This window comes from Triturus cristatus, chromosome 1_2 (genome assembly GCF_964204655.1).
Source record: "Triturus cristatus chromosome 1_2, aTriCri1.1, whole genome shotgun sequence".
Lineage (NCBI taxonomy): Eukaryota > Metazoa > Chordata > Amphibia > Caudata > Salamandridae > Triturus > Triturus cristatus.
The window spans coordinates 390,666,414-390,682,143 of NC_140580.1; the positions used below are offsets into that span (position 1 = coordinate 390,666,414).

At 43.8% G+C, this 15,730-nt stretch overlaps 1 protein-coding gene across 2 annotated transcripts in view; it reads left to right on the forward strand.

Moving 5' to 3' along the window:
* The first annotated feature begins 3,208 nt into the window (after nucleotides 1-3,208).
* RPP30 (ribonuclease P/MRP subunit p30) overlaps nucleotides 3,209-15,730 on the forward strand; it is a 117,562-nt gene continuing 105,040 nt past the window's right edge. For both annotated transcript variants that reach the window (XM_085614965.1, XM_085614966.1), the window contains exon 1: nucleotides 3,209-3,403. In XM_085614965.1, coding sequence (XP_085471091.1) covers nucleotides 3,322-3,403 — 82 coding nt within the window. In that variant the 5' untranslated portion in view covers nucleotides 3,209-3,321. The remainder of the gene's footprint in view (nucleotides 3,404-15,730) is intronic.

Below are 15,730 nucleotides of genomic sequence, written 5' to 3' on the forward strand. Positions count from 1 at the left end.
GTCCCTCCTCTAAATTCTCCAGTTGGGAGGGACGGAGGTGGCCAGTATGGGATTGGCCGTCTCCAAGAGCCAAGTTTCTGTGATAAATAGAACATTCAGTTTCTCATTGTTTAATAAGTCAAAGACCTGTAGCTCATATTTCTGAAGGGATCTCACGTTGATCAGGGCCGCCAGAAACAGGTTTTGTGGATTTCCTGCCTTATCTAGGGTGTGGGTAACACTGCTTGGTCCTAACCTATTGGGAGTCCACGCGCAGCTAGGACAGACAAGTTCTTCAGTTAGAGGAGAGGATTGAGTCTGATGGCTTTGACTGCCGACTTTGGAGCTGGGAAACCAAGGTCCGAGCCTGGGGCTCACTTAATCTCCCTGTTTTTGGGGCAAAAAAATGAATGTTTCCTTGTCTAACGTGCCCGGTGCTCATGTAAAGCGCTCCAATACCATTGGGTCGAGGTCGCACTATATAAAATCTGCACAGTAGAAAAATTAAAAAACATACCCGGGGAACAGTGCAATGAGCATTTCCTTATGGGGCAAGGCGGAGCAGAGATACCTTGTCAAAGGTGATCAAATGCTTGACTGCTGGAGGAGAACCTGCATAGTGGCTGGTGCTGGACACTTCTGGGACGCTCACGGGTACAGACGGGCTTGCCGCGTGCCTACTGCTCACGTCCGTGCCACGGCTCGCTTTGTAGGCATAAGGGCTGGACGACTAGAGTGCACACTAGCCAAGATGGCGCCGCTAAAAAGTCTCTGACCGGAAGAGGAGGAAAGCAGATACCCTCACTTCCCTTGTCAAGTACCCTGACTTTGAAAGGTACGCTCATGTCAATGTTACAATACAACAGTCACCGGGGGTGACCATTCCTAGCACGAATCCTCAGCAACAGTAGAAGGACTGTGACCATAACTGACAACACAAGTTCCGATCCGTACAGCCAATGGTCTCGGAAGCGGAACGTGTTTGCAAAATAAACGGGAATCAGCGGTGACGGCCCCGAAGCACTAAAATTAACAGACAGCGACGGGTGGAAGGTGGTGGGGGGGCGGCATGGGGATCTTAAGTGACAGCAACAGGCGCTTAAGCACAGAAAAATACAAGAAGCTGCCAAAATTGTGCAAGAAGGGTCCCGCAAGTGGTGCAAGCAAATCTGGCACCGTTGCAGGAAAGCATGTCGAGCCTACAGTAGGAGAAACTCATGAAAGAAAGTAGTGCTCCCAGACTATAAACATAACCTACCGTTTAACAACAGAAGTTAAAGGGCAAGTCCTCATGGAAGGTTTCAAATGAAGACAAGGCAGCACTAAGGAGGGACTAACAAGCCTATTAACGAACCAGAAGCCAGCATTTATCAAGGACAATGACACAAGCCAATTAAAATATGGGTGGAGAGTGGGCGGAGCTTCAAGTCCCCACCTGAATACAGCATGCCTCTCAGAGCAGCGCATGGGCTCGACCTAAAACGAGCATTGGCAATGCAATAGGTCTCGCATTTACAAGAGTTTGAGCTATTGGCAATACAATAGCTTAAACTCTTTAAACTCTCGCAAATGCGAGACCTATTGCATTGCAAATATTTGTTTACTAGCGCCCATACGACGCTTTCACATTTAAGGAGGCCGCGCCCCTTTCTTTAGAAAAGCAAAAGCCGCGTCTAAAGAAAGGGGCGTGGCCAACATTAAAGTGAAACTGCGGCATGCGGCGCATTGACAAAAAAAGGCATCTGTTTGTCAAGTTGACAAATAGATAATTTTTTTTGTAAAAGCACCTAGGCCGCGCTTTCACTTTAATAGCGGAGCGCACCCTTCGTTAGACACAGCTTGTCAAAAGAAAGGGGCATAGGCTCCATGAATGTGAAAGCACCGCACGGGTGCTAGTAAACAAAACAGAATAAAAAAATTAAAGTACGCACGTCTGCTATACTTAACCCCTTCGCTGCGGCGCGAATTCCGCCGCAGCGCTGGGGGGGTTTGGAGGAGGGGGGGGTCGACGGCGCCGCTGTGCTCATGACGAAACCACGCCATCATGAGTCACGGGTGAGCTGTGCTCATGACGGCGTGGTTCCGTCACGACTCCACCCACTGCGCTAATCGCCCGCACAGGCGGGGAATTAGCGCCGCGTGGGAGGAGCGGCCGCCAACGGCCGCAGCATGACGGAACCACTCCGTCATGAGCACAGCGCACCCGTGGCTCATGACGGAGTGGTTCCGTCATGAGCGAGGAAGGGGTTAAACGAAACCACCATTAGTAGGTCAAATGAAGAAAGAAAGAAATGCGGCCACTATAGTTAAACAGGACCGCCATTACTAAGTAAAATACAAGCGGGTGGCGTGCTGCGACACAGTGGCTGAAATAGGAGCAAATCATTAGACTAAATAGAGCTCACCGCCAAGATAAAACAGACCTTGTCACTAGACAAGTAAAAGATCCAGTCCACATGGGAGATAACAAATGCTGACAAGGCGGTACCAAGGAGAGACTAACAAGCCTAATAACCACTGGGAAGCCAGCCTTTACGAAGGCCATTGACACAGCCAATTAAAAATTATGGGCTGGGCTTTCAATGCATTTTACTGTTCCTATTGTGAAGCGCTCTGACACCTTCGGGTAAAGTCCGCGCTATATAAAAACGCATAAAATAAATAAATACAAATAAAAAGCCATACTCCACTACTGCATGTCTCACAGCAGCCATGCGCTGCCCAGGCTCGCCGATGCGCTGCCCATACTCGACCTAAAAAGATGTTTATATCACCGCCACCGTACCCACGCCTACAAAACGCACGAAGCCGACGTCAGTTAAAGTGACTGTTTCCTCGAACATACTCTATTTCGAGTGTATTTAAGCGCATCAATTATACGTTCGGACAAGATGCCTTAACTTTCATAACAGACTATCAGCGTAAAGAACTGGGAGTCGCTTTATTGTACATTTGAGTGTAAATGTTCAAGCTACTTTTATGTTAAGTGACTGTTCTTTCCTATACTGCACGGCGCACAATGTTGAATCAGTTACATTGCATATATTTGTGTCTAAACATTTATCTTATAAACATATGATAAAGATTTCATTTGTTTACATATTTTTCTCGTACTTTTTCTGATCTCATATAGGTCTACAACACAGAAAAATTTCCAAGATGGCCACCAAACTATTCGTCTTCTTGCGGGAATCACGGGGGCGTGTCCCTTTCAAAAGCGCATGTGCGATGTGGACCAAGGAAGTTGGGTTCGAATTAGCTTTCGAATCTACGGATTACTCTACAGCGCAAGCGTGGCACTGTGCATTCTGGGCGTTGTGGTTGGTTTCTCTGTAGATCAGCATGGCCGTGTTTGCAGATTTGAACATTTTGCGTGTGTCTGATCTGAAGTGTCTCCAGAGGCTGGTGGAGACAGCGGCGCACCGTGAGTACCGATCATGAGTTACAGCATAACCGTGTTCCAATCCTTAAAGGGCCCACGGTCTCTCAGTGGTGTTCGTACACATATCTTCCAAATTACGAGTTATTTTTTCTGCAAATAACAGTATGATTTTGCAGAACAATGTTGCTGTATTTGTTCCTAAAAGCACACCCTTTGGGAGGATTGTCGAAAATTTGGCATGTAATATATGCCTGTTCGCTGGCTAAATTGTGAAATGGTCTGTGGTGCAATCTTACATTCCTGGCAGTGGCTGTACAGTATCCTGTCAACCAGCGGTCTTGCCAATGAAGGTAAAGTAAGATGTTTTAGAAGGTGAGCCCATTAAATAAATGCATGTAGAATGAGCAGTGTTTGGGTGGTGATATATGTGTTGGAAAAGACAATGACCATATTGACTGACGTCTATGGAAGCATTTTCCTTTTCACAAGTAATAAGCGCTATATAATGCAGATTTTCCACAGTTTTAATGTATAGAAAATCATGATTTTATTAAAGGCACTGAGGCTAATATTATGCATAGTTCCTTTATTACTACTCAAACAGCAGCAACATCACATGGAATTAGAATACGAATAAACACTCTAGAACACTGAACATGCTTATATCCCCTGAACAGGCAGCCATCTTCCTCTTTGTAGCTGCGAAGACCCAAGGGGCATATTAACAAGCAAGGCGATAAAATTATCGCCGCTTTAGCGGCAGAAAACTGCCGCTAAAACGGCGATAATGGGCTTGATAATATGCTCTATGGAATTCCATTTGAAGCCCATGTTAAATGTGAAGGATGTCTAACATGGGCTTCAATTGGAATTCCATAAAGCATATTATCAAGCCCATTATCGCCATTTTAGCGGCGATAATGTTATCGCCTGGCTTGTTAATATGCCCCCAAGTCCCCTAAAACATACTCCTTCTTCTTCAAAATTCTTCCGTCTTTAACGCCAAATCTCTTCTTCTTTGTTAACCTATAAAACAAACAAACTTATTAACAATCATGGGAGGGCACAGTGGAGGGATAATATTAGCCTCCGTGCCTTTAATAAAATCATGATTTTCTATACATTAAAACTGTGGAAAATCTGCATTTTATAGCATGTTCAAGGTTCTTCTAAAATCGAATCCAACACATTTTCCACAGGCTTAAAGTAAAATTTTCTGAAAGTATTATCATTAGACCAATCAGCCGATCTCATAATATCATTCAAACTAAATCCTCTCATGAATGCCTTACTCGCCATAGCTCCTCTTACTGAATGAGCTCCAAAAACACTAATATCCACACCAGCCTTAATTATCACTCCCCTTATCCACCTTGCTAAAGTGGGTGTTGATACAGCCTTATAAGGTCTAACATATGAAATTAGTAATTGTGAACAGTTTTCTGATCTCAAACCCAAGGTTCTTTTCTCATATTCCTGTAAACAACTTACCACACATAAAACTCTATCCCCCTCAAAAAGAGGATAAAAACTTGTTTTAGACATAGTCTTTGTTCTTTTCCTAATCTCAAAACAAACCCCTTCTGGCTGAAAAAACCTTGAATTCACCTCCAAAGCTCTTACATCAGAAACTTTCCTAAAATAAACTAGACACAAAAGCATAACCAATTCCCATGATAAGAGTTTCAAATCTAGACTAGAATTTGTTCCCCAACTCCCTTAATACTACTGAAACATCCCAAAGTGATGAATACTTTGCCCTTGGAGGATGCATAATACGCACATTTTTAACAAGTCTTTTAATCAAAGCATGCTGACCAACAGGAATTCCATTTACCAATGCATGACCTGCTAAAATCGCCGACCTGCTTGAATTTACTGTACTATACGCCAAACCCTCTTCAAACTGTTCTGACAAATAATCTGCCACCTCTACCACAGGTGCCGATATGGGATCCAAACCCCTCTTAATACACCAATCATTCCATTTTCTCCATGCTGAACCATATGACCTTAAAGTCCCTCTTGACCAGGATTTAGAAACAAGATTCTCTGCTCTCTTTGATAATCCATGCATCTGCCATATTCTCCTGAAATCAACCAAGCTATTAACCGTAACTGCCCTGACACCACCATTTCGTGAACATTCCCCTGAACATCTAGTAGAATTTCCCTTATGTTTGGCAAGACTACAGGATCCTCCACCAGAAGATCCATTACATCCAGAAACCACACCTGAGCTCTCCAAAAAGGGGTTATCAGTATCAACTCTGCTTGCTCCCTCCTGACCTTGTTCAGGACTCTCTGGATCATTGAAAAAGGAGGAAACGCATAATTCCTTCCCTCTTTCCATATCTGTAGAAATGCATCCACCCCTTTTGCCTCTGGATCTGGTCTCCAACTGTAGAAATCATTCAACTGAGCATTCAATCTGTCTGCAAAAAGATCCACCTTCAGCGGACCCCATAACCTTTCCAAACTCAGAAAAACTTCTCTCTTCAGTCTCCAATTGCTTATATCCCTCAGGTATCTTGATTACCAATCCGCTTCTACGTTGTTCAGCCCTGGTATAAACTGTGCCTGAACCTTTATCTCCCTTTCCAAGCAAAACTCCCAAAACTCCTTCGCTAGCTCTGCCAACCCCCTTGACCGTGCTCCCCCCATTTTGTTCACATACCGAACTGCTGACAAATTGTCCATTTTCAAAAGTACACAACACTTCACCTGATCTTGTACAAAACTCTTTATCGCAAAAGATCCTGCCAGGAGCTCCAAGATATTTATATGCATCTTTCCTTCTTCCTTCGACCACTGCCCCCCCCCCCCCGTTGCAACCATTCCACACCTTGCACCCCATCCGTGCATGCTCGCATCCGACTCTATCTCTATCTCTGGCATCTCCCCAAAAATTGCCCTTCCGTTCCAAGCATCCAAGCTCATTATCCACCAATCCAACTCTTCCTGAGTTTCCTGATTCATTCTCACTTTCTGTGAATATCTCGCATCCTTCCTTAAATGGTATGCCTTGAACCTCTGTAATGCACGATAATGCAGAGGAGCTGGGAAAATTGCCTGAACATATATCCTCCTCCAAAACTTGCTCCATAGGGTCTTGAGCCTCTTCCAAAATTGCTTCTGGTGAAGCCTTGTCCTCGGCCGGAAACCGACCCCGCGTTCGCCCTGCCGTTCCAAAAACCTTTCTAATGTCTTTCTGGACCTTTTGTAAGCTATTGAAGGTGCCTACATATCTGGCCATGTCCTTCACGAAATCATCTCCGAAAAGTAAGCCTTCGCTTTCCTCACCCAACTCCTTGCCACCCAATTCTGCAAGCTTTGGGTCTATTTTAAAAAGTATACTCTTTCTCCTTTCCAAGCACAAAGCTGCATTCGCGTTTCCAAGTAAACAGATCGCCCTTTGCAGCCACTGGCACATCTCAATTACATCCACACCAGTGTTACTGCTATGTGCTTCCTCACACATATCAAATACCTTTGTCAGCGGGCCCAAGACGTCCAAAAGCCTGTCTTGGCAACCTTTTAAACCCTTGTCGAGTCCTCTCCTTGGGTCCCTACCACCTTTATTTATAAAGGCCAGCATCTTCTGATCTAATTCAGGTGTATATGCCACCTTACTATTTAGACTAGGCCTTGGGCACTCTGAACGTAGCCTTGTTCTTACCTCTTTAGGTATCTCCCTCCTAATCCAAAATGTTATATACTTGGCTACATGATCAGCCGGAGTCCACTGTGGTGATAATGGATGCTGAATCAACAGCGGATCAAACATATCCTCCCCTTGAGGATCCACAAATTCTCCTATTTCCATTTTAATTTCCTTTTCATCATATTTCCTTTTCTTTATAGGGACCTCTTCAACATCGGAATCCTCCAGGCTAGAACTACAAGTTAGTTCCACATCACCTGAAGATGAACTCGAATCACAGGACACCGCACTGTGTTTCCTCTTTTGCGCCTTTATAGCGCTTATTTTGGCCTTTATAGCCTTTTCCTTTCGAACCTTATGTTCATCACCAATTATTTTCTTACTTTTTTTCTACATTTTTCCTTTTCTCCTTCTTTTTTCCACTAACACCAAACCTTCCTGCCACAACCTCGACATCCTCAGTCGTCCAATAATTCTCTTCCTCACCACTTTTTTGTCTATTATCTCTTTTCCTTAAACTTTTCTCAAAAGTATCCTCTATTTTTTTATCAATTGATGCTGACAACTCATCAAATATTATCTCCATATAGGACTTCATCTTTTCCTCCATATTTCCATCTGCACTTTCCATTTTAATTTATTATTTCCAAATAATTTCACCAATCAAATAAATATCCTTCTATTTATATTCCTCCCTCAGAAACTCCCAAATTTACACCTCACAATCAACTCCTAACCTCTCTGACCAAAACTCGACCTTCGCGTGTGAAAAAAACTATCACACTCTGACAGAAACTGTCATCACTTTACTATTCCGACTTCCCTAAATATGGCCGAAGTATCTCCTTTGATTTCCACTGCTCATTCCCCAAGCTCTCAAAATGGCCGCCGTACGTTGCGCTTGTACGGCGGCACCAATTAACCAATTCCTCATTTCTTTACTAAACAAACGCGATCTTGCGCAACCTGCAATGCGCTTGAGCGCCGTAACTCTGCACGCACTGATGCGCGCACAGCCACACTCACCTCGATTCCTCTCGTGCTCAGCCCTTCTGTGCTCGCGCACGTAACGGACTCCTCTTCTTCAAAAACGGTAACCTTTCTCAACACTAAGCCTACCTTCCATGTATCTGCGTACAAACATCCTCATTAATTTAAACTTATTCTGATCCTCTCCCTCCATGCCTCATACACGCTTAATTACCCAACATATTCTTTCATCAAAACGCTCTGTTTTTTTTAATGAAATAACCCTCTAGGCTCACCTCACAACTTAAAACTTTATACTGATATCTGTAAACTTAACATTACTATTCAATATCCCAAATCTTCTATTCTCTTAATAATACAGCTCACGCAAATGTACTTATCTTGTTGTTCGAGCAGCAACAAAAGAGGAAGATGGCTGCCTGTTCAGGGGATATAAGCATGTTCAGTGTTCTAGAGTGTTTATTCGTATTCTAATTCCATGTGATGTTGCTGCTGTTTGAGTAGTAATAAAGGAACTATGCATAATATTGGCCTCCGGGCCTTGCTATAAAAATACAATTACAATACAACACACCATGAGTGAAAAGAGTTTTATGCCATTTCCCTGGCATCCTGGAGACCATCAAGATTGTTCTGTTTTGGTATCCCCCGAGTTTTTCTGAAAAGTGTCTACCAGCTAGCACTTTGTTTATTATGGTACATCACTGTGCATATACACAGGGCACGAGCTGAGGGCACACGCGGGTGGACGGCGTCCAAACACTATTTTTACAGGGTGAATGCCGTCCACCCTGCCAAGAATTTGAGCCCCAATTGAATAATGTGCTGATCTTGGCCCGGTGTAATTTGCAAACACCGGAACACTTTCAGTAGCGCCTGCACGTTGTCTGCTTTCCATCTGCAGTGTGCAGGCGGGGACAGGGCTTTCTTATTTAAGACTCTTGCAAGGCCCATAGCAAAGGCCGAATTTGAGGGGTCATTAGGCCTTTTTTTGTGAGTCTCTTGGCTGGGAGCAGTCAGGAGCCTCACGCCTAGATGAAAATGAAGCGGCGGGCAAACAAAGGTTAGTAAGCACTTCACACATACTTAAGAAAGGCTGCTTTTCACTTTGATTTCACTTTGTTCAGTCCCTGTTTAGGAGATATGCATGCACTGTAAGAATGTCAGATGTGTCGGGCTTTCCCAGTATTTACACACAGCAAATTGCATCTAAATAGAGCTTACTACACCCGAGGAGGCCTTGAAATAATTTAAGTACCACTCTTTTTTTTTTTTTTTCTTGTGGAGCCCCATCATCCCAATGCAGGGTGTCTGTGTTTTACATCAACACGCACATATTACATGTACAATACATTATATAAGTTTGTAAATGAATGCACAGGATGTGTTACATAAAACTGGGGGATTGTGAGGTGTAGAAGTCACATAGCTTCCATAGCTCACTGTGCTATATTCTCGCAATGCGCTCAAACATACACATGATAGAATTGCTAAACATATTTTAATTTTTTACTTAACAGAGTTTTATATAGCGCAAACTCGACCCAAATCGGGTATCAGAGCGCTGTACATAGCACCAGTTGCATTACACGAGGAAACATTCATTTTTTAGGTCTCGCCTGGCGTAGGCTGCACGCATGCGCAGTCTCGCTGGCAAGATTTAATGAGATGTGGTATTTTCTGTATGGGGCATTAAGCCCCGCCCCTCTTTTCCATTGGCTGGCGTCACCGTTTATGCTAAACAGTGGCCAGCCATTGGAAAAGAGGTGTCGGTGATGTCTTTGTTCGGCTTTCTGAGCCGTCCCATTTGGACGGCCTCGCCTGCTTTCCTTCTGCTGCAAAAGGTTTCTTATCTTTATGGGGCCAAACACATGGCCCCATAAAGATCAGAAAGAAAGCAGGCCGTCCAAGTGAGACGGCAGAAAAAAAGCCGACCGCTTACAGACTTGTTTTTCATTGGCAGCGCTGTCCACACGCTTGTTTTTAATTTTTTGTTTAGCTTTTTTTCTGTCACCCCCAAAGCTGAAGCTGGACATGTGCAGGGCCGACAGCATTCTCTTCTGACAGGCCTCACCAGGTAATAAGTAGGGCAAAACATGTTCTGCAGTGCGAATTTTGACAACAAAACTTTTGCGAACCTTTAGTTCTCACACACGTGCATGGCAGCGGCAGAGGAGGACTTGGAGAAGGGGAACGCACACTTGGAAGGGATGAAGGGGGGTGGGGTGGGAGAAGAAAACTTGTCACCACTTTGACTTGCCATCCCCCAGGTCCTCGCCGACATGTCATAACAGAGCTGCCATTTTATGGCGCTGTCCGCAGCTTTCCCAGCCATGGCGCTGCCAGCGATCTTTGTCTGACGCCACCGGGCCAAGATCAAACACCTAGTCAAGGACCCCCCCCCCCGCCGCTGCCTTGCAGGCCGTTTGCCTGTCAAGCCGCATCAGGGGGTGAGCGCCGCCGGGAGCACGGACCCATCCCCTCGGGTGCTTGTTCACAGGGCTGGCGGTGCGCTGTGTGCACGGTGGAGGCCAGAGTTAAGGATCTCGCAAGTGGGCGGCAAACGGCTTCCCAGGCTGTGCAGGATAAAAGTTATTTGCATGGTTCTCGTCCGTCGTGTGTTGTGTGACGTTTGAGCCGATCAGGGATGGGGGAGGGGTGTAATCACACAGAATTAATATCTCCCTCTCCCTCATCCCACTCCCTCTTAAAACAAAGACATAAGAGTTTCAGTGCCACGGCGGGGGCACGGTTCAGATGTCACTGCACGCACACACAGGAGGAACACACAGGTAGCGGTTGCAGCTGGAGCCGAGGAGCTGAGTGCTCCTCACTGAAGGCCCGCAGCGGCACATTGAGGCACTTGCACTCTCCCTCCGTGGCACAAAACCCGAGGGCAGGCCAGCCGCAGCGGGGAGGCGCTCACCCAGGTGGTTGTGCAAGGACACCAGCCCTCCTTCTATCTGTCTGTCTGTCTTTTGTGTCCATTTATGTTGCTGTGTGTCTGTCAGTTTATACCTGCTGTCATACTTCTCAGCCTGTTTGTGTATCATTATGCCTGTTTGCTCTGTCTGTCAGTCGGCAGTCTCCATCACTCTACACTTGCCATTGGCGTTTGTTTTGTTATATATGTAGCATGCTTTTGCAAGCGGCCGTTCTCTTTGTAAACACATGTATATGGTCCACAGACAGGTGTAATCCCGGGCGATGTTCACCACGGCGCTGGTTTGCACAACTCTCTTAGAAACTAAAGTACCGTATTGTGTTTCACATCTACCAATCCGACTCTACATCAAATTGTAAAACCGTTATTTTGCCAAACTGTTTTCTCACGAGAAGCCTTTCGCAATAAGACACATTTCTCTTCTGCTTGGATCGTGAAAAGATTGTGCTTAAATCGCCATTCAAGCTTCTGTGTGGTATATCACACGTACTGTTTTTCCCACTAGGATATTTCAGAAGGACCCTGTCCTGCTAATACATTTATTACAGATGACGGTCCCCCTGGTGCTTAGCCCTGACAGCTGTTTGTTTAGTGCTCTTCGCTTTGATGCACGTACGTGCATGCAAGGCACCCGCAGCAGGCTAGTGCAATGCACGCACAGCAAGCTGGTCAGTAGAATTTACGATTTAAATAGAGGTCGATTCAACATGGCTTCTGGTGTTATTAAAGCATCGCTCAAGGCAGACCTGGAGCAACACTGGCAGACCGATCTAATGACACAGCCATGCACTGTCGGGCTGGGGCTTCTATTGTCGGACTAACAGAACATGTATGGTTTCTCTAGAAAGTGTTACCATTGATAATGGCCTTTTCATTGGTTATGCAGCATTGGGAAATTATCTAATGGCAATGTCTACTAGATCACCCCTTACTGCTGTTTGGGTTAATATTGTAAAACATTCAGAAGTAGAATTCGTAAATTCGTTGCTTAGAACTGTAGTGAGCTAATAGTGAATAATTAAATCTCCACCTACCAACATTTTGCCCAACTACATCATATTATGCACTGGTGATAAATGGGGCGAGGTTGGAGACGTTGCATAGTGCCGATTTTAGATTTAATCAAATTATCAATTAGAATTTAAAAAGAAAAGTAATCAAAGCTGGTCTGAAATCCATGAACAGGCAAGACGAACATGTATTTCCTTACTCCCAGATTACTAAATCTCTGCGAGTGAGAGCGTTTTCTACTTTCAACTGCACACCTGAAAGCTTTGGTCATGACTATATTTACATTTAGAATTGCAGTGTAAAAGGGGGCCTACGTTTGATTGTAGTCTCCTGCTAAAATCAGATAATCTCAGGTGCAAAATGAGGAATTTAATTGAACTGCATCATGTACATACGAGACGATGGATGCAATTTGCAGGTGAGTAAAAACATACCCCGGGGCCACTGGAACTGTGCAGGGCTTTCCGCATAATTATATTAATCATTATTGGATCAAGAGCTGGTAAAAACCCGGCAACATGTGTTGGTGCACAGTGGAAGGCCCTTTGCAAAGGATGTCTAGTCACCTTTCTGTTGTTTATTGCTATATTTGGTTTAAACTATGCCCAGGGAGAGTTAAGAAGTTTTAAAAATGACAAAGTAATGGAGTAATACCTTCAATTCGAGCCAAATCAAGTTTGTTTTCATGGTTAAATGGTTGGTTAAAAGCATTGCGTACCATTGAAACCAAATCAAGGACATTCGGAATGTTAAAACTGCTCAAAACAGTTAAAAAAAACTATTTACATTTTTAACATTAAACGGTGCATTCTAGGTTTGTGCAAAATATCCTGCAATTAAAATACTATTACATAAAAAGTAATTTCAAATTAAGCAAGAATTTGTTTTCATCCTGACCGAGGGGCCAGAGTGCTCATGGTTTATATTCGTATCGTAACTTAAGGTGCAAGTCCGTGGTGCAGCTAAAGGTATAAATCTAGCTAGCTTGAAGTACCTGATCATGTGTTTTGACCTATAGATATGTTACATTTTACTCTGGGCCCTACATTTTTTTTATTTTTAGTAATTTCTTTAAATAGCGGCATTAAAAACTTTATCCCCTTGCAAGCTAGGGGTACAGACGTGCCACTTAACCAAGTAGGCACCACTTCCCTGCATGAGCCTATTTCCAGGTTTCTGAGGATTAGTTTTAGGAGAATTTTCCTTTTTGTGCCAAGGGTACTGGAGAAACAGAAGATGTGGGCTAGTGACTCTTGATTATATCAGCAAAGTTGGATTTTGTGACTGATGTTTCCAAACGGGAATAAGATCTTTTGTCTCCATGTTGCCAAAATGAAATAACTAATAACATGAACTGGTGCTTTAATACCATCTAAAAAATGCGCTGCCAGGTACTTCTGGGGGTGTAAGTTGTTATAAGAGTTTTTCACTGGCCAGGCGTGTCACCTTCACACAAATATATTCTTATCTATTTGGCGAGATGAGATCCGAGTTGACATATTTAGTGCTTCATTAAATGCAGATTTTCAAATGCTTGCTGCCCAGGCTTCTTGCATACCTAGATCATAAATGGCCTGATTTAGATGATTTCCCCAAAAGCCTTTTAAGTTGCTGTTACTCAATTTCCAGCCAGCATAGAATGTTAATGGATCGCCTTTCAGAAGCTTGTAGTCTCCGGCACAGTTTGATAAACGTGCTCTTACACTGGCATGCTTGATTGTTCACGCCAAACTCAAGGCGTACTTGGGCTGATGAAGCTCACTTTGGGATATTAAACAAAGATTTATAAACTTTTGTTTGGATTTTGTTAAGAGTGGCTATTTCCCGACCATGCATAATTCCATACCATAGGACAACATTGGCGCTAGCCGAGCAGACATTACCGTGAGCAGTTGGGTGAATGACGGACAGATCAGTTTCTATTATAATGTTTTGAACCCATAAATTAGCGACTGTGCTTTTGCCTATATAGCATCTAGTTAGTATTTGCAGGTCATATGGAGTAATGCTATCAGAAAATGTGCTGTATTATGCTGCATACCTTGCCTTTCCTTGCTGCATAATTTAGTCAACCCTGTTGTATAATTTGGTCCTCAACTGCCACATAATTCCAGTGGCCCTGAAAATACTTCTAGCTGGCTATGTGGCACCATAGGATGAATGCCACTGCTGATATATGTTGCGATGTGTAGGCTAGGACTTGGAAGCCTCAAAAGGTTGACTCAGCTTTACATATGGGATATAGTACCCTTTAACCTGTATTATATGGATATTGCAAGTCATCAAGGAGTTCCATGACCATATTGAGGAACGAAGCTGAAGGCTGAGTTCCTTTATAAGGTTATGGAACTTTGAGGTGACTTACAATATCCTTATCAGGTACGGCCGGGAGTTCTTTTTTCCTTAAAATACAAGGTCACAACTTCACCTTTACCACAAACCACTTAAATCCTTGGTGCGTAGTGTGAGAAGTTGGCCTGGTATATGCTGTCCACTTATTAAAGTGGGCACCTTGCACCAGTCCAAACAACCCATATAGTGATTTAAGAGGTCAAAGATAACCTTAGAAAGCTACCCAAGTGGTAGCTGTGGAGAGCAACCTTCAGGCTTAGCCTTGAAGGAATGTTAAGCAGCTTGTTTTACCAGAATGCAATCTTGTTGGTTTGGTTACATGAAAGGAGAACCAGACAGTAGTTATAACAAGCATTTGCAATGCAATTGGTCTCGCATTTACCAAGTTTAAGCTATTGGCATTGTAAATGACCATGCCTTTTATTTATGTTTTAAAAACGAAAACACAAATAAAAGGCATTGTTATTTGCAATGTCAATTGCTCAAAATCGCGTAACTGCGAGACCTAATGCATTGCAAATGCTTATTTTGTTAGGCACGGGGATATTAAGTGATTTGCCCAGAATCACAGGATGCTCAGTGTCATTGCCGAGACTCAAACCCAGTTCACTGGATTCCGGGTTGACGGCCCTAGCCGTTAGGCCAAGTCCTCTCCCCACATATATGTGCAGGCTTTAGATCTGATGCCACTTCTTGTGATGTCACTTCCTGTAAAGTTGTGGCTTGTGATGCCACTTTCTACGATGTCAATTCCTGTGATGCCATGTGTGATGTTGCATGCCGTAATGTCTAACTAGGTTAGTCCTCCCACTTCTTTTTTTAAGACGCGTGCCCTACATATTCACTCCCAAGCTGCGCATTTGCTAAGTGACTTTTTGTCATGTTCGATAGGACTCTCTACCAAACCCTGGTTGTTTAGGTAACAGACACCGCCATACATGTAAGAAGACCCACATACATCAAATGCTTTACATTCTGGTTTCTGTAAACATGTATCTCTAAAGATAACATTGAAACAAGAAAAGAATGACTGATCTGTCACTTGTAAATGAGGTAAGTCGTCGGTTAAATGGGAACCTTCAGATAGTAAAACACCAAACGTCCTCTGACAGTGTTCGCCCTGCCCCCCTGAACTTTCGTGGTAGAATTTACCCAGACACTGAAGGCTCATGGTACAGTGTGATGCATAGCGATTACTATTCCTGATGAGGGACAGAAGGGCTTAGGTATAGGTAGCACTTTTCTCCATGGGAGCCCAGTGTAAGTAATTTAGTCATGCACAAGGCTTACAGTTTGTTATGCTGTGTCAGGCATTTCGTAATATACAATTCATAAAAATGTATTGTGCAGTCCCTTTATAGATTGAGGTTAAAGTTGTGTGTGTTTAGTTAAATGGGATGTTTCGTGC